Below are 20,194 nucleotides of genomic sequence, written 5' to 3' on the forward strand. Positions count from 1 at the left end.
CACTGTGTTCATTAGAACATCTCCAAAGTTCTCCTCATGGAGTCTAGTATTATTTATAGTTCTCCTCAAACACCTGGTTTGGTGGTAAATCAGGGCTTAATGATGGTAAATCAGGTGAGCTGCTGCTGCTGATGGAGTTAAATACATCCACACTGTGCTTGCTGATGGGGCATCCAGGAGAAACCTGGAGGAACCAAGCTCTGTTCTTCAGACTAGCTCACAAGTTCTTACCTACTTTCTTCAGAATGAGAAATTCTTGCTCGTTTTTAGTGGATTTATGTTTACCTGCATCTGTTCTGATGAGATCTGGAGTTTCTACCACATAAATTCTCTTATTGCTTAAGGAGACATGCTTTAAATAATGTGTTTGGGTCCCTTAAACTTCTGCACAGTACTGTACGCTCATGTTTCCATGATATCGGCCCTTTAAAACCATCGTTTCCATAGAGACCTTTCTAAGCCCGCCACCCAAAATGCTGCAGACCTACATATACACATAAATAAAGTTGCTGTGTACACACACTAACAAACACACACACACACACACACACACACACACACACGTTCACAGAAATATTCACATACTTCTTTCTCTCCTCTAGTGACCTCTGGACCTCTTATAAAGTAACACGCAAACATGACTAGAGCTGAAATCCAAGGGCTGGCACGTGCCCAAGTGGGTGAGACAAGCAGATGGCATCAGCCCACATCCCCTCACACAGAGTGGGCATGACACAAATCCATCGCTCTCTCCCTCCCTCACACGCACACACACACACACACAAGTTGAGGTTTAATGGAGTTAAAGGCTAGCCTGATTACAGCATGGGGGGGTTACTGTGGTGAGGTGAGTAGAGGACAGGGAGGCAGGAGAGGAAACAAAACCTCCCTGGATTATGAAAGGGCACATGAGTTCCACCAAAAATAAATAAATAAAGCAGCCCACAACTTGGCCCAAACTGGCCTTTCCATGCTCTGACCATATACAGTCATGTGAAAAAACTAGGACACCCGAAGAAAACCTGGACAAAGTACAAAAAGAAAAACACTGCTCCAGAAGTTCTGGTCTTTGTCTAGGTGCTCTCTGGCAAACTCCAGGGCAAAGTCTCGATGGTAGACGTTGTACTTTGAGACATCAACTGTGGCAAGAGCTACCTGTAGATCTCGTGGGGACATCTTAGGATCATTGGAGACTTTACACACCTTGTGGTCTGCTCTTGGGCTGAACTTGCTACGACGGCCTGACCTGGCCATGCTGGGTGTAAATTACACAGTCATATCAGAATATTATGACCACCTACCTTATAATGAGAATACCCACCCTTGGCTTGGATGGCACCAGTGAGACGTCGTGGCATGGACGGTATTAAGTGTTGGAAGGTGTTCATTATAGAGGTTGACTGGCCACAGTGGCCCAGTGTCGATTACCCTGTACCACTCACCGAAGTTGCCGTCCGCTCTGGCATCAATGGCCTGCGGGGCACCACTGTTACGCCTTTGGGAGGCCATTCTCTGTGCACCTTCACTATGGTGGCTCTAGAACATTCCACGAAATTAGCGATTTCTGAGATGCTCCCATCTACCTTGGCTCATAACGTTTGTTTGGCATGCTGCTACAACTGACTGGCGTGCTCGCTCACTTATACTTGCAGTAAACGGCATCACATGGCACCTCTGACGGCTCGGCCCAGGCCGTATATACTTTGGGGATGGGTGTATTCTGTGGACAGTGGAACGGCTAATTTCTAATTGTTCCGAGATCTTTTTAAAACCCTTCCCAGACCGAAGGCCTCAGAGAGCTCTTTAGATCTTCAACAATCGAGAGCAAACCGGACTAAATGTCTGAGGTTGAAATAAAGACCGGCTCCTCCAGAACCCCCCCTAAACACCTGCAGCTGACTCTAATCTTAGGTATTAAGATTAGTAGTACTAAATGTGGGGGTGTGCTAACCTCTCCCTCATAATAAAACTGCATTTCTATGTTTAAGACATTTCTTTAAATAATGTTTAAATATGTTTAAAAAAAAAAAAAAAAAGACAACAGGGTTTTTACAGGGGCCTTGTTTTTTCCACATCCCTGCTTGTGTTCTTTGGTAGCTACTGCTGCAAAGCTGGACAACCTTTACATTGGTAAAAAAAACAAGTCATTCACCTTTGGAATTCTCTGAAAAACATCTAAATTTAGGCCTCATAATTCACTTCAAATTATACTTAATTACATGTCAAATGGTCACCGTGTTGGAACAGATTGAATGCAGTTCAAGCTTGCGTAACTGAGCTAAGGTTGACGTGAAAGCAAATTCAGCCATCTAGCTGTAACGACTACATACACAGTATCCAGATACCTGGTTTTCAGCTATTTTAAGGTGCACCCATTGTTGACACACACACACACACACACACACACACACAGACACACCTTGTTTAATCCATAGAATAGCACTGCAGAAAGGACAGGACACTCTGGAACTGCGGCACATGACCAAGGTCACCATCAAGCTCTGGCCCAACACCAAGCATCAGCTAAAGAGGCAGAAAGCTCTCAGTATGAGGCCATGGAGCAGTGGAACTGCAGCCTGTGGAGTGACAGACCTCCATCTAATTCCTTTGGGATGAGATGGAGTGGCCTTTGCAATCCAGAACTATGAGAGCCCTGACCAACATAGTTCAAAATAGCTGCAGCTAATGAAAATAAAAGCAACGTTCCAGTCAGAGGGAGCGGACACAAACACTGGACACGGACATAAACAAGATTACAGAGTGCCTTGGATTCCGAGAGAGAGAGAGAGAGAGATGGAGTCAGCGAGTTTACCTGCTTCCCATTACCATCCCCATGACAACTGCCTCCACCTGAGACATGCTCCCGGTCACCACGGCAACGTACAAACTCCAAGCAGGGTTGGCTTTTGACAGACTAAGAGAAAGTGGAGGAGGAGGACAGACGGACGAAAGCATGAAACAGTGAGGATGAGATACAAGAGCTGAGGCTTGTTTTGAGCAGGAGAAAAAGGGAAGGAGGGAGGGGCCGAAAGAAAGGAGGAAGGACGGAGAAAAAAAACTCAAATGTCAGAGGACTCGAGCTGAAGCCAGCAGTCCTGATGGATCTAACAGACATGTTCCTCAAAGAGCAGAATGAAGTGGAAAGGAAAAAAGTCCTATGTAAACAGCTCCGTCTTTCGTTTCCTTGGCTGTAAAATCTCAGCTCAGAAGTGGGTCAGTGCGCAGCGCCGCGGCTCGAAGCAGGTTCGCGTTTGTTTTGTCTGTTCCTGTGCTTTTGCGCCCCAAAGTTCAACAGCCCGTCCGTCCAAACACCCTGGTTTAACTCCGCTGTAAGGAGAGTACCGTTCCGCTTGTACACCACTGCATAATTCAGCAGTCCAGCAATCCAAAAATCCAGCAATCCAACTTTACTGCTGATGTTAACACACACCCGAAACGTCAATCAACCAACTACATAAACCTGAGCCCTGAAACCTGGTGTAAAGTGTCTGAGGAGCCCGTTTTTGTGTGTGCATGTGTAGGTGAACGCACCTCGTGCTTGGGCATCCATGGGGGTCACAGGAGCAAGTTTCGCCAGCTCTCGTGCAGGCTTCTGCATTGGCTCAGGTTTGGGAGGAGGGACAGGCTCAGGCAAAACTGTCAGACAGGGAGTAGACGATTCTGCTGTGAGGATTTGATTGTATTCAGCAACAAGGGTTATTGTGAGGTCAGGATGTTGGATGATCACCACCCCACCTCGTCCCAAACCCTTCTCAAAGGTACTGGATGGAGCACCATCCATCATTGCAGAGGACGCAGTTCCTCTGCTCCACAGCTCAATGCTTGGGGGCTTTATATTCCCATATAGGTACAAGACAAGCTGTGTGTGCAAATGTACATTATGTGGCGGTTCTATAATATTAAAACATCTTTCCCAGAACGGAGACGTCAGTGTGTGTGTGTGTGTGTGTGTGTGTGTGTGTGTGTTACCTGGTTCAGGAGGGGGTGGTGGCGGCTCCTCTGCAGCCACAGCAGCTGCCTCGTTGGCCATGGAGCGGGTTGTGATGCGGCCTTTGCGGCGGCCCTGGCTGTTGGCGGTCTTGCGGCCCCGTGGCGTGCTCTGCTCCTTGCCCTCCTCGTCCTCCCCCTCGCACTTCTCTTTGTCTTTGCCAATATCCCTGAACAAAGCACACAGCACAATGAACACTCGCACAGAGCCTCGACGTAACTACGCTTGGCTTGATTTGGGTTTCAGCAGCATAGATCTGCAGCAATATGAACAGCAGTACAAAGTAAGGATTCTTTTTCTCTCTCCCTATTTAATGAAGACAGAAAGTCTTTGTTTAGGATTTATCAGAGTGTATCGCAGAGTTAGAGAATGACGCCCAAAGCCTATTTGGCCTAAAAATCTATATTTAAAGCCTAGATCATAAGCTATGTGGAATCCCAAGTACTGATGGAACTGATACCAGGAAAATATAAATGTGAACTCACAACCAGTTGATGGAATTAAGCAGTAGGTCCGGTCCACAAGTTTGGTTTTGTATATGACAACAGATTTGTCTGCCTGTTTTACTGATGAAGGGCAGCCCTACTTCTGAAAGCCAATGTCTGACTGGTTCAAGGGTCCGTGAACAAATGGTATCTCTACATCAGACATGCCAGTGCTGTTCCTAAGGGTTTGATCCACTAGTTCCAGACGTTAACATTTTATAATTAGACTGGGAAGCGTGCAGCGTGATTATGGAAAGCACTAAGGAGCAGTTTCATTAGCACTACACATTAACGTTATTAATATGGGAATACTAGTACTAACAGAGAAGCAGGTTTCTTTTCAGAGACCAGTAAGCTAATATCTCTCTTGCTTACAAATCAATAAATCACTTATTTACTTCCTATGACTAACCAGCTAAACCTTACCACATGAAGCCAGCCTCTGGGGCAGGGGTGAGCTCCTCTGGTCCTGAAGGGCCAGATTACTGCAAAGTATTTTTGCTTTTTCTGCTCAAGCACACCTGATACAACTCACCTGTTAACGGACAGGTTCAGTAGGTCTGTTAGAGCAGGAAAATCAGCAAACCGTGCTGAACTCGGGCTCCCGTTGTCCACCCCCGCGCTAGGGCTAGGCCACATTACTGTAGCTTTCCTTTAGCCTACTGTTATTAGAAACTGAATACCACAATCAGGCTTTGGGTTTATTAACTTTGATGTATGTATAAATTAATATATCGCTTAGAGGCTCTTAACGTTCATTTTTAGTGATGGAATGTGATTGGTGTGAGGAAAGATGCTGCAAGGCTTTATCCTTTTTTAAGGCTGTTTAAAGTGCTGCCTCATGATGCTATGGAAAGTTCGGAAGCAAGACTGTAGACTGATGTAGACTGATATGGACAGGGACTACACATTACATTTTGGCAGCCATAACAGAGTTAAAATATCACTATTCACAGTACTGCTGTCAATCAGACCACACAGAGTAAATATATCATCAATTGTTATATTTTATACATACAAAAGCCTTTTTCAATTTTATATAAAAAGGAGCTACTTTACAAGAGAATACAAATTTCTATATATAATAACTTAACCTTTTATAATTGGGACAATATAAAAACTACCACATTCACATTATGTCAAAAAGTGAAAAATGCCCAAAATTGAGGTATAAGGGAAGATACAAGTGTCTCAATTCTGGTCTAATACGCTAGCAGTGCAGCTCGGGGGGTCGCAAGTTCAAACCCCCAGCCATGTTGCTTAGCCATCAGCAGCCGGAGTGCAAGAGAGCACAATTGGCCGCGCTCTCTCCCCTTATTGTTTTTAAAGCGATGTTTGCCGGCACATCGCTGGTAAGCAGTTGTGGCGGCGATGAGCTTTCCTCTGAGTGGGTCAGCCACCCACCTGCGGTGCGCTACGAATGGGTGAGATAACCGGCAGTACCTAATTGGGAGGGAAAAAAAAAAAAGAAGGCCAAGGTCCCATATAATCAATCACTCACTTTGAGTCCTCTTTTTCATCTTTCTCCTCCTCTTCCTTCTTCTCGTCGTCCTCTTTCTTCTCTGATTTCTCCGACTTGTCCTCCTCGTTTTTGTCGTCTGACTTTTCTTCTTGTGAGGGTCGGGTTATCTGCTTTAAAAACAGAAAACACCAAATGGGAGTGCGATTAGACGGCGGTTCTGCTTTTACAGTGTGTCAAAAGCTGCATTCAGGGGAACTGATTCACACACATACACTCGATACAAACAAGCTGAATTCCTTCACACTGAGTGACTCATGTATACAGTTACAGACTCAACTAGGTTAATCGGACCTAAAGGCGGTGTATAGACTCCTTACCCTTAGTACTATTACCCAAGAACACACAACTATGCTTCAGCGATGTAAGGACATGCAAGCGTCATTGAAAAGCTCTGTTTATTTACATACACTGAGACAACTGTATGAATGTCATTCTAGGACGAAGCAGAAGAAGATAAGATTAACATTAAGATCTCAATGAGACTAATGTCATGGTGTTCCAAGTGGGCCAGAAGACCTTCAGAAGATCTCCAGAAGACCCTGTTTGTTCGAATCTGTGGTCATATCCACATACCCAAAAATCAACCGTTATCATTACCAAGTGAAGTCCAAAACAAGTCGCATATCAACACTAAAGGCCTGCATCTACAGAGCCAGACACTGGATAAATCCTGCCAAAAAAATGGATCAAGTATGGACAAGGTTATATATGGTGACCTCCCTTTCTTTCTCTCCCTAGGCTTAAATCCATCCAAACCCACTTCCCTTTTAAGGCAACATAAACGCTAGAGCGAGCAATTTTCCCCTCTTTTGAAAGAATGTGCTTTGACACAAGCAGAAAACCCAAGACAAGAATCTCCTTGCTGAAAAAAAAGGACAAAAACCGAGAGGCAACTTTCGCTGACCTAGATCAGCCTTGGTTTTACGCTTCAAAGCAAGTGGAATGGAAACGATCCAGTATTCGACTTAATCTGGTTGTGGAGAAAAGCGTGCCGGTGCATCTCCGGCCTTATCGCCCCTTAGCGCCCTGCAGGACTCAAGTGGGAGGACCAATGGGCTTTACCCAGAAAACGCGTGTGGAAAAAGGTCAGATCTGAGCAAATAAAAATGGATGGCACCAGCAAAGGCCATTTCAAGGGAATGACCAGCACAGATCACGTACACATACGGCAGGCTCGTTCGGATGCAATAAGTATGGAGAAGCAACGAGCGCCCTGAGGTTACTCTGGTCTGTCGGACAGAAAAGGAGCGAGAAAGACACAGACGTGGAGAGGGACATAAAAAGACAGGACGAAAGTGAGTGCTAAGGGATGGCCAGTTGGTGCACTCTACAAAGATGAGATTAGCACTATGAGGTGCTTTGATGATGTTCACATGGAAAGGGTTGTCTGGAAGGACAGACTTCACGGAGGCTCCCCAATTCACAATGGGCTCATTGTTGACGATGCTCAGTTCAAAGAGGCCAAGAAAGCAAAGGCTTTACACAGAGGGGCTTGGGGCAGATCAGAGGAACATGAGGCGCTAGGCGGCCCAGTGACTGGGCTAAAGCTACACGCGCTCGGATGACCCCATGTGGAAAAACAAAAACAACACGGCTGATGCTGTGACGCAGCCCAGCCTTTAACACAACCACTCCCTTCCTGGAGCGGACAAACCGCTGCAGAAGGGCAATGGCTAAGTGCACATCTTGGCAATAAGAGGATGGGAACCAAGACACCTGAAGGAGAATCTGGGGGAAGGACAAACCTTGGACAAACTGTGTCTGGGTGTGGTTTTCCATAGAGAGAGAGTTAGGTTTTAATGGGGTTACTTTACTTTTTTAAAAATCATGGTTTACGACTAGAGATACCCGATACGTCTGTAAATGCAGCTCGGAATTGAACATTTTGCAACAAGCCGTAACGATCAAGCTCACCCTGAAGGTTAAGTGCCTTCAAGCTCAGTTTCTGGCAACTCACGCACCTCAGACGAGCTTATGCTCAAGGCAGAATGTGCCAACCTTGCAAACGTGCAAGAGGACCAACTCCTTACTGCACTAATTTCCTATTTAGGAACACCACACCATGTTCTTAAGGTCACTCTCAGTTTCGCATTCAGTAGGAAGCATCAGTTGGTCATCATGGCCAGACTGAGGGCACTTGCAATACTACAGATCTACAGCATTCAAGGCTCGGATCAGAACCACCATCGTTTTGGTGGCTTAGATTCCTCATCATTATCCCATGGCAACAGAGGCAATTCCTGAATGGCAGCTTCAGGCCTGTGAGTGACTTGGCTTTTAGGAGTCAGAGTTGCAGCCTAAAGGAAACCCAAATCCCCCTCTGGAAATCGGCTAGGCAGGCTTGAAAACCTCAGCAGACAAGCAAAATGTGAATGATGCTGAATCAACGAGCATGAATGACAGAGTCGGAACATTCCTGATACAGACATTAAGTTCATGAACCAAAATGAAACAGTGAACCTGTACCTACACACCTCGTCTGGGCTTGTACCCCTGATCACTCCGCAAGTCTTTTGGCTTGACAAACGGTTTCTACTTGTGGTTTTGGGTACCTGAGTGGACCAGCAAGCATCCAAGAGTGCCCCATTCCTCAAACATGTAGGAAGCACCGGCGCGCAAGATCACAGTAAGGGCACGTTTCCTCAAGAGAGCATCAGAATGGCATGGGGCTCTAAATACCATATGCTAAATTGCTGGTGACATTCCAACGTTCTGGTTCCAGAAACTTTAGGAACATTGGAAGAATGTGGGCAACTTCTGGTCCCACAAAGAAGTAATTTCCACACACACAACGTTTCACACAGCCTTAACTCCTTTAGTTAACAAATGCACAGATGCACAAACTACAACAGTAAACCATTTGATCATTGGGGTAAGCATATCTTGTGGAGTGCCACAAGGTTCTAGTTTAGGACCTATAAAACTAATGTTAATAAGGGGAGAGCGCGCCATCTACCCACCCGGAGAGAGCACGGCCAATTGTGCTCTCTTGCACTCCGGCTGCTGATGGCTCAACAGCATGGCTGGGGATTTGAACTTGCGACCCCCCGAGCCGTACTGCTAGCGAATTAGACCACTGAGCCACTTGTATCTTCCCTTATACCTCAATTTCACTATTTGACATAATGTGAATGTGGTAGTTTGTTTTCTTATTGTCACATTCATAAAAGTTATTATATATAGAAAGTCTTATTCTCTTGTAAAGTAGCTCTTTTATATAAAATTTATAAAGGTTTCTGTATGTATAAAATATAACAACTGATATATTTACTATGCTGTAAAGTGTTTTGACTGACAGCAGTACTGTGAATAGTGATATTTTAAATCTGTTATGGCTGCCAAAAATGGCAGCTCTTGTAATGTGTAGTCCACAGTTATGTAACTGTGAAAGTAAAGACATGTGAGCTTACGTACAGGGTCTAAGGGGGTTCATGAGCTTTGACCTGGATCTCAGGCAATGCCCTTGGTTTTTGTGGAGAGAGCTGTTCAGGTCCCACAATATGGGACTATGGGGAATATGACTTTTCCAAAATGTTAACATCGGATGAATGTGGGCAACAACAAGAGACAATGAATGTCCACACACTTATAGTCTTATTATTTGCGACCTGGACTTGTGGAGAGTGTTGTAAGGACCCCTCAATATTGGAATCCATCTTATGCGACCGGAAGTTGTCTGAATGGGACTTGAATGGAAAGACTAGGCCAGCAGAGGTCATTGTCTTCCGACCAGAAAGCAAGAGAAAGGTTCCCAGAGGCTAAAAGAGTGGGGAACAAAGGGAAATGAAGTCTGGCACAGCCATAATGAGATACTAAAAATGAATGCTCTCTTGTATGTTTACCCAACAGCGTTCTACATCTAGTGCTACTTTGGAGTCCGTGTTGATTTGCGGTGAGGATGTTTTTCTCATGCAAGTGTCAAGAGTGAGTGAGCGAGCTGTAATGGCCACAGGTTCTTTATCATGGTTTCTGGCACACATGCAGGGACAGGGGGAGGGGGGAGTCGCGCCCCTCCTCTTGCTGTTCCACGAAAGAGAGAGAACTAAGGGAACAAGGTTGCCTTAGCCAAGCCAAACAACCCATGCGGACACCAGATGGGGCCAAGGAATGTCAAAAGCTCAAGTGTGGACAGAGAGAGAGAACGCACGAGTGGGAGAACGGGATAGGAGGAGAAAGAAAGCGAGAGACACTAAAAATTGTGAAATCATAACAAAATGCAACTATTTAAAGAGGGCCTTGAGACAGAGAGGAAAAACGTCCAAGTGAGTGAAGAGCTGGAATAATAAAAGAGCTCGGAGCGGACGGCTCGAGTGCCATTCTCAGAAAGCCTAAACCAGAGATGGGGCTCACGTCATCCATATGTGGGCAATCTTGTAGACAAGCTCTCTACGACCACTTAGACTGCATTAATAAACCAGGACATTAGCAATAATACATGCTCATTTTCACTTCATATCAAGAGAGGTCAAGCATCCTTTTATTTGCCCTAAAAAGACCAAGCATGAGGGAATTCTTAGTGTTCAATTTTGGAGCTTCTTTCAAAAATTTATTCGGATTCAGCAATGATATAAACTCCTTCTGCCAATTCCAAGCTACCTTCTGTATAACCAATACCAGGGTTTATTCAATTCAATTTTGTTCATAGTGTGCTTTTCACGACAAATGTTACAAAGCATCTTCACAGAGATCCGGGTCCAAGCTTCTTTGAACAAGCCAACGGCGACACTGGCAAGGACTTACCCCCTTGGGAAACCTTGAGAGGAACCAAGACTCAAAAGGGAAGTCAACTCTCCTCACAAGGCCAATGTTTTTTATTTCAATACAGCTTGTACACATGACCACTCTGCAAGGCTTCAGGCCTCAAAATTTTCTACTGACTGGGCATTCATGTCCATGGATGCCCCATTCCTCAAACATGTAAGAAACACAGGTGTCTAAGACCACTTAAAGGGGACCCCATCCTTCCTCGCATCAAAATGGCACTGGGCTAAGTATATAGATCCCATACGCCAAAGTGACTTTCCAACATTTTAAGTTTCCGAAATATTAACATCGGAATAACATGGCCAACTTCTTGTCCCACAAAGGTGCAATTTCCACACACTCGCCCTCGTCTTAACCCTATGAACCCTTGGTTCAATATTCAGATATTAATCCCAATGCAGGAACCATTGCAAATGACTAGGTGATCATTTGGGTAAGCATATCTTGTGGCGTCCCCTGAGGTTCTATTTTAGGACCTATAAAAACTGAAGCTAATTATGGCATCAGTGATATAATTGTGAAAGTGAAGAAGTGTGAGCTTACAGAGAGGGTCTAAGGTGTTAATGACCGTTGACCTGGATCTGGAAATGGCCTTTGCAGGGTTTTTGCAGAGAGTTATGTTAGGGTCCCACAATATGGGAACCCAAAGTGTCAATGCTCAATACCAAATGATACAATGGGGCAAAAATGAAAAGCACTGCTCACTGTCTGAGCACCACAGGGCGGTTTTCTGGACACTAATCAAGTCTGGTCTTGCAGCGTCAATCAAATCTGCAGTCTCACTGGGGAATCACCTTTGGAAACCACGGTTTTTAAGTTTAGTCGTAGCCTTAATCTGGGTCTGGGAAACTCTGAATGTTTACTGGATAGGACATTCAAGTCAACCATTATCAATTCCAAATTAGTCTGGCTGGAACGCTGGACGTCTGAATGGACGGAAGAGTACAGAACAGTTGGCCATTTTAAAAATGTTCCTTACTAACCATAGCACACAAATTATAAAACCGCCTTTTCAGCTAACAATCACTGGCCAAGAGAGGACCTAAACCCCAAAGAACTAGCAAATAGAAACATATCCTCCAGCAGTCTAAACACAGGCTTAGATTCTTGATTCTGCATCTCTGGTCGCAGTCCTGGTTAAGTGCAGGACCTGGAATGGCAGTGTTTGTGTTGGAACGGCAAGATGTTCCAACTGGCCTCTTCCTCGCTCCCAGCTTTTGCCAGCGTTCCTCCACACAGATGTTGCTAAAGCCCTTTTCACACTAGACAATTTACGAGTCACTACATTGGCAGCACCTTTTGCATGACACAAACAGTCCCAGTGTTCTAGCACGAAAAATCACACACACAACAGGCTGCAACACCCAACACAATCCAGTTCAGACGGGGAGGCTAAAATGTCCTTGGAGAGAGAATTCTGTTTAATAAGGAGTTTGAGTTTGATCTAGACCTAGTCTCGGAATCTAAAAAAAAAGCAGCCTTAGGGAGCTGGAACAAATACAAAAGTCATAGTAGGAGTTGTGCAAGTGCGAAAGAGGATTTGGAGTTTTCGGAAAGCTGCTTCGAGACTCTTTTCCCTCTGCGTTCAGCAGGAGGCTTCGAGTCTCTTGCTTTTCTGCTGATTCACCAGGCACATATTTGAGTTAGGAAATGACAGGCTCGCAAGCCAACAGCCTCCAAAAGGCTTTTGGAAAGACTTCGCGATCAGGGCTCTCTGACTTGGTTCCACTGCAAATCCACATTCCAGGCTGAAAGGGAGTTTCTGTCTGCACGACAAACTCTGACCCCTCAGAAAACGAGGATCTTTGTGATTATATATATATATATATATATATATATATATATATATATATATATATATATATATATATATATATACACACACACACACACACACACACACACACATACACACACATGAAAAAGAACTATATGCAGTTTCTTAGGGAACCCAAAAAGGGGTGCGCAGGTACTCCTACCGGCGGCTTGGAGATTGCTAATGGGATCTGCCTAATCCAGCCACACCTTCTTGAAACTACCTGCAAAGACATGCTGGAATATTTATCTCCTGTTAGAGGGACCGAGCACAAGGGGGAGAACGTCTTTCTGATTAAAAAGAAAGAGAACTATTACAATAAACAGCTTTGGATTTCTGGCATGTTTTTAAAAAGCAAAGTTCATAAAGCAAAAGGTTAACTGGTAAGGGAACTCTGGAGTGGCCTATGGCCTGAATTTCAGTTGGCAGCCAGGTCAGGCTGGGAGCAGCTTAGGGAGACAAACACAAACACCAGCCAAAAGTTCCTGAAGAGCCTTCTGATTCCTTAAATAACAGCGATTATTGTTCTTGTCCTTCTGACCCAAAGTACAATAAACAGCTGGTCCCCTACGTCCAGAGAGGGAGGGAGGCGGTGGTTTTCATTTCAGAGGGCATGGAAGCTGACGTCTGTCTTGAGGCAACACTGCCCTGGTCATTGAACAGGTCACAGATTAACTTCATGCTAGGTTACTTTGACATGAGCGAGAGCGAGAGCGAGAGAGCGCGAGAGAGAGAGCGAGAGAGCGAGAGAGCGAGAGAGAGAGAGAGACACACACACAGATAGGGGGCAGGGCAAGCCTGGAACGGCTTATAAACCAAAGAGAGCGAGGGACAAAGTACACGAGCGAGAGGGAAAGGCTGAGAGAGCGCGAGAGAGAATTCGAGACCCAAACTAGAAACAATGCAGCAAAGCACACATCAGGGACGGTGCTAGAGCAGGACTGTTGAACCACTTACTTTCTCGCTCGCGCACACACTACCTTCGCGCTCATCTGTCAGTCTCCGCCACTTGGGAAAAGTCTTTTTTTGGCACGTTTACAAATTCCGGCGCGGTAACCTCCGGAGCTCAGCCGTGCTGAGCGCAGCAGGAGCAGAAGCAGCAGGCAGAATCGACAGCAGCGGCGTACACTCGCGCACATGCAGCATGGTGGCGGCCAGGCAGCCGCTCGTCCAATCCGGAGCTGCCGACAGCCGGGGACCTCTTGCGCTCGTTGCTGTCACGGCATGTTATTGGCCCACATAAGCCAGCTCCAGAAGCGCAACGCATCTCTGTCACGCGCGCGAGAGCGCGCACGCACACATGCACGCAAGCTAGTCGGCTTTAATCTGGGTGACAGGGTCAGGCCAGGTGACGGGCAGCTAGCGAGCAAGAGCCTGCGCGCGCACGCAAAAGAGAGAGGGGGAGTGAGAGAGCGCGCGAGCAAGAGAGAGAGAGACTGGAGCCCAGCCCAGACACGCAGTGCTGTTTTTGATTGGCACTCGCAGCCGCTCGGCAACTTTCTAGCTCCTGTTGGAAAGAGTGGGACATACCACTGCGCTGCGTATGAAGAGGGGTGTCTATTCGCCTCCCCGATAAACACACACACACACACACACACACACACACACACACACACACACACACACACACACACACACACACACACACACACACACACACACACACACACACACACACACGTACGCGAGCGCTCTCCATTCCTTATGTGTAAAGCAGGTATAGCGCAACATGCACAAGCGACCAGCAGGAGACATGTCCCTTTTTCCCCCTCCTTCCATCAATGCCTATTGTTTCCTCCCTCTTCACTCCCACCTCCTCCCACATGCTGAAGTGATCCCAGGGGACTCCGTGCAAGTACAAAAAGCTCTAGCCAGAAGTCTGTTTGGAACAGAGCCCTGTCAGCACTCAGGGGCTCCAGCTGAGCTGAAGTGAACTGACACCGTTGTTGTTTCTGTGAACCTGTTTAGCAAGAGCCGGGAACTGGCCCTTTCCACTAGAGCAAATTAATAGCCCCACTGTCCTAAGCCAAAAGCCCCCACTAAAAGCTAGGTTCAGTCAGACCCCCAACCCCTTGATATTAGTATTTGACTTGTTGCCTTGGTAATCATTGGTCAAATAAGTATTTGTAAATAATCTTTTAAGCCACAAAAGGCTGTTAGATGGTCACTTTTACTGTTACTATGGTGTTTTAGATGGTTGCTAGGGTATTACTAGACTGTTACTGTAATGCATTTGGTGGTTGCAAGGGTGCTGCTAAGCAGTTGTTGGGTATCTGCCAGGTTATGGCAAGGATACTGCTTCAGTGGTTGCTAGGGTTGGCTGCTAGGGTATTGCTGGGCTACTTTGTGGCTAGGACACTGCTGGGTGGTTGTACTGGGCTGTTGACAGGGTGCTGCTAGACAGCGGTTAGGTGTTTGCTAGGTTGCGGCTAAGATACAACTAGGTGGTTCCAGTGGTGTTACTATGTTGTATTTGGTGGTTATGAGAGTGTTGCAATGCAGTTGTGACCGTATATCAGTTGGCTGCTATAGTGTATAGCAATACAGTTGTTAGGGGATTGCTATAGTGTTTAAGGTGGTTGCTTTGGTGCTACTAGGACATTGCCGGGCATTTGCTCGGGTGTTGCAAGACCATTGCTAAGGTGCATTTGATTACAGCTTATAGCAGGGTGTTTGCATGCTGTTTTCTTTATGGTTGCTTTGGAGTTGCTAGGTGGTTGCTACGATATCTTGTAAACCTGATGGCACTACAGGAAAGACTAGCCTGTCAAACCACACCTCAAAACTAAGTAGAACAATGTGGCATTCCAGTAGTGCTAGGTGACTGCTATGGTGTTTCAGATGATTGCTAGGGTACTACCTAGGTTGTTCCTACAGTGCGTTTAGTGGTTGCTAGGGTGCTACTACACAATTAGGTGTTTTGCAGGTAGGTTGAGGTGAGAATACTGTTAAATGGTGGCTGTGGTGTTGCTACGTTGTATTTGGGGGTTGCTATGGAGCTGCTATGTAGATGCTATGGTATTTCAGCAGGCTCCAGACATGCCAGACATGAAAAGCTGTTGCCGTAGACGAACACCACTTTGGCATCTAGTTCCTCTGGGGTCAGGGGTGGTGGTGCCTCAATGTGGTTGGGTAGATGCTTGTTACGTTTGAATCTTTTGTGACCGGCAGTGATGGCTCAGTGGTTAGAGCTACGAGCTATTGATGACAGGGTTGTGGGTTCAATACCCAGGCTCAGCAAGCTGCCACCATTGGGCATTGGAGCAAGGCCCTTCACCCTCTCTGCTACATGGGCTGCCCACCGCTCCGGGCACATGAGCTCACTATCCATTGGTGTGTATGTGCGTGTGTGTTTCACTGCACGAATGGGATCAAAGCGGAAGCCAAATTCCATCAGTGTCCATCACAACTGGTAAATATGGTCGTCTTGTCTTGAAGCTGAATTATTACTGCGCCTGGAAGCAGAAGAGCATCACCCACCAAGCAAAATGGGCAATCAGGGCTGAAGTGTCTTTCCCAAGGTCACAACCAGGATATCCGTGTTGATCTCTCCCACTCAAACCAGTACAGAAAAGCTCAATATCGTAATATTTAAACAACATAGTGGACTCACACTAGAGTCACACTGACTCCAACACTGAGACCATCATCCATTATAAAAGAGCAAAGCGAAGTGAGTCAGGACAGCACAGCACGTCACTGATGAAAACATTAGGAAAATCTTTAATATTTATGGGTCATCATGCTGGGGGTGAGACGTGCTCTCGCTACAACACGCAAACGTGCTCGCACACGGCCAAAAATAGGCAATGGATCTCTCTCTGCGTCCTCCACGGGGCGAGAAGGTCAGCGCGTGAGTAGGCTTGGACTCAAATCATCTTTTTAATTATTGATATTGAACTCCTGACATTGGGCCACATCCAGCCAGTGACCCCACAGCCTTCCCTACTGATCAGTGCTACAGCAGGCGGCTCCACTTAGACACTCACCCACAAACTTGGGTTGCATCAAATGAACAAAATACCATATTTGGGTGCAAGCAAGCAGGTTCTCTCCTTCAAGGCCTTCAGGGCAACAATGGGGAACGTCCCCTCATCAAAAACCTGCTATTCAATCGTCTTTACAAATGAGCCGGACTCTGTTAAGCAATTAAACACCATAAACGCTCACATTCTGTGGCGCAGCCCACTCAAACGACAACAAATAGAGCAAATGATATATGCAGAGAGAGAGAGAGAGAGAGAGAGAGAGAGAGAGAGAGAGAGAGAGAGAGAGAGAGAGAGAGAGAGACTGGCACAGCCTCTACTAACCACTGATGAAAGAGATCGAGAGTGGAAGTGAAGGACGGACGTACAGCAGGAAATGGGTTAGGGAAGCTAGAGAAACGGGCAAAAGGCAACATGGCTAGGTCTGTAGTACCCCTCTACATATGGGAGAATCTTGCTTCCCTACAGTCAGGAAGTGAAATGCAAGCTTTCTGGACAAGCTGAGAGATAGAGAACGGTCACTGAATGTGAAAGAAGCATGTGGACTGTGGCGGTAGTGTAATACTACAGGATTGGACACCAATTGGTCACAGTTCTCACCAGTGTTGGTCAGACAGCTTCTCCAAAGTTACATAGTGAACTTAGCAGTGTGTCGAACCCAGAACAGGAACAATGGAGACGATATTCTCCTTTTTACAGTCAGTGGAGCATCAAGATGATTTTAAAGCTGTTATTTTAAAAGGTAAAAATGTTACATATTGCTGCTTTAAACCTGCTACTGTACACCGCACACATCGTAATCATTGTGTATGGAGCACTGCAGCAGTTCTCCGAAGCTGTTCCAGAGTACAGTGCGTCACACTTAAGCTAGCTACCATTCAAGGACACAGAAAAGGATTTGGTTTGTTATGAGGAGGGCCTGAAAAGTCTCTCTCTCTCTCTCTCTCTCTCTCTCTCTCTCTCTCTCTCTCTCTCTCTCTCTCTCTCTCTCTCTCTCTCTCTCTCTCTCTCTCTCTCTCTCTCTCTCTCTCTCTCTCTCTCTCTCTCTCTCTCTCTCTCTCTCTCTCTCTCTCTCGCCCCTGGAAGTCAGCATGGAGCCTCTCGTTTGTGGCAGGCAGATGAAACAGATTCCTAGTAAGCTCTGCAGCGCTCCATAAATCACAGAGACAGAGCAAAAGAGAGAGAGGGAGCGATGGGATGAGGGAACGATGAGGGTGGAGTGTTAGAGAGGACATTGCCTGCTTCTCATTTAACCATATACACAAAAAAACTAGAGGTACTCCATCTCCACCATCTCTAATTAACTGTTTCTCTCCAACTGGACCACCATAATCAGACCCCTCTCATTCACTCTGCATGCATAGCATGCTATCAGCTAGCCTTTCACCAACAGCTGCTTCAATAAGTAGGGTACAAGAGCACAAGGGTGCAAAGGACGGGAACACAAGACTAGCCGTAGTGCGCTCTGACCACTGAGGGCTTTTACAGACGCCTACGGCAATGGGTCTCTATGTTAACGCAGCATATACCACTAAAATGAGCATGTATACACAACTGTCCGGAAGTATTACAATGTAAAAATGCCCTAAAATCAGTTTACATACCAATTAATTATTATTATTTTCTGAAAACACAGGCTAGAGTACACAAATACGCTAGAGGTTAACAATATACATGTACCCTTCATTAATGAGTGTTCTCGCCTAAAAGCCGTCCTGGACTACAGTAATAAGGAATAGTAAATAGCACAGTTACAGAATCCATGGGTTAGGCTTCACTTATTGTCTAGCAGGAGATAGAAAAGGGAGAAGAAAAGCTACTTAGCTGACCAGCTTATGATCCAGACTTTATCCCACGATCTCTAGATCGCTGATACAGACAGTGGGTCCCTTGTGGTATAGCAATTCCATGCAGAATTGTGAATAATTGGGAACTTCATAGCTTCTGATCTTTATGCCAGGCATTCGGAGGTAAACTGGTGGTTCAATCTAGAAGAACCTCCCATGTTAATCAAATATTAATAAATGCGAATTCATAAAAACTCCGGAAGCAACAAAGAGCAGACAGCAGCAAACAGCAGACTAAATCTAGCCATAAGACCTCTACACCTACTACCTCTATTACAACTCAACCGAATATATAAAATCAGGTATAGCATTGTCTGAGGACACATAGGAAACTGCCCAGCTCCACTAGCTCCACTTTGGAGGGACTTCTGCTTAATAACAACTAAAGAAAAATGGGAACTCATTACAAATTCAGGGGGGTTGGGACAGGGTCAGCAGATCATGCCCATATATTTTGGTTATGCTCTTCCATTCAGTCTTACTGGGAAACAGCAGGACAAGTCATTTCAGAAATGTTGGACTTGGTTTTTAATTCTTCCTTTACCTCTTCACCTCGGTACATTAGCAAAAGACCTAAAGAAAGGTGACGTCTACTTGTAAGGTACTTTTAGCAGACGGGAAAAAAAGAATAAGAAAAAAAAGCAATTACAAAACGCTGGCTGAAAAGAACACCCGCCCCGCTATAGACCTCTTCATAGAGATGGATAATTACTTGCACTGAATGGAAATTAGGACCTTTTCTTTGAGATTACAGAAAGAGAAATGAATAAAGAACCAGAGGAAGTAGTCTAAAGTCCATTTCTCTTTAAATGGATAAAATTTAATCCCCCTTTCCTTTTCCTAACTATAAGCCAGACTTGTATACGTGTATAGAATCCTGTATCTGTACTGCTGTCCTCCTTAACACCTCAGGTAATGTTTCTAATGTATACAGAAACAATAATTAACATTATACAATATAAAAATAAGGTTAAATATAATAACAGTTAAACTATACTAATAACATTAATAGAATATTTACACACTATCCTACATATATAACTAATGCAAGAAAGCCCATCGCTCAGTTGAAGCTGCTGTGTAAGGATGAAAAGACACATTTCAAATAAAATTTTTGATGTTGGATAATTTTGCTTAATAAGTGGCATTTGTTTAGTTGGGAAACCTGCTCAATCATTTTTTTCTAAAAATCAAGCTTTTCTTGCTCTACAGTCCAGAGATTACTTTCTACTAGATTTTGGAGCATTGCTGTGGGGATTTGATTGCATTCAGCAGTAGTGAGATCAGGATGTTGGATGATCACCAGCCCACCTCATCCCCAACTCAATGCTGGGGGCTTTATACCCCTCTAGTCCATGCCTGGTCTTAGGCATGGTGCCAACAGGTTCATGATTATCTGGGAGTCCTAATATTCTACTGGCAACACTTCTCTACAGGGCCTAGACGAGCTGTGTGAAAGCACATACGCACATCTGTGACATCAAAGGGTGCAAGAAATATTTGGACATAGTGTACATTTTGATTGTTTCTGTAATTTAAAGGAGCATTATGCAAGAATTAGTCTTTCTTGCTCCTGGGCTCCCCCTACAACCCCCCCCCCCCCCTCCCCCTTACAGCAGTTCTGAAAAGCTGAGGTGGTTTTTACACCAATATGACACTGCTTACACAGTGTTACGCTGTTCTCAGTAGCACTGCCCTACCTGCGTCACTAGACTTACATAGTGCAGTTAGCAGCATTCGGGACTCGGGAGTAGCAATGATAGGCCCACTATTCTCCTTATTGCGG

General features: G+C 45.4%; 1 protein-coding gene across 7 annotated transcripts in view; it reads right to left on the reverse strand.

Moving 5' to 3' along the window:
- The window catches only part of ncor1 (nuclear receptor corepressor 1), a 111,861-nt gene that overhangs the window by 43,635 nt on the left and 48,032 nt on the right, over nt 1–20,194 (reverse strand). For 6 of the 7 annotated variants that reach the window (XM_072659742.1, XM_072659980.1, XM_072659805.1 and 3 more), the window contains exons 15-17: nt 5,975–6,105; nt 3,970–4,157; nt 3,532–3,636 (exon numbers count right to left, since the gene is read on the reverse strand). In XM_072659742.1, coding sequence (XP_072515843.1) covers nt 3,532–3,636; nt 3,970–4,157; nt 5,975–6,105 — 424 coding nt within the window. The remainder of the gene's footprint in view (nt 1–3,531; nt 3,637–3,969; nt 4,158–5,974; nt 6,106–20,194) is intronic. The other variant, XM_072659734.1, reaches the window with a different exon arrangement.

This window comes from Salminus brasiliensis, chromosome 1 (assembly GCF_030463535.1).
Source record: "Salminus brasiliensis chromosome 1, fSalBra1.hap2, whole genome shotgun sequence".
Classification (NCBI taxonomy): domain Eukaryota; kingdom Metazoa; phylum Chordata; class Actinopteri; order Characiformes; family Bryconidae; genus Salminus; species Salminus brasiliensis.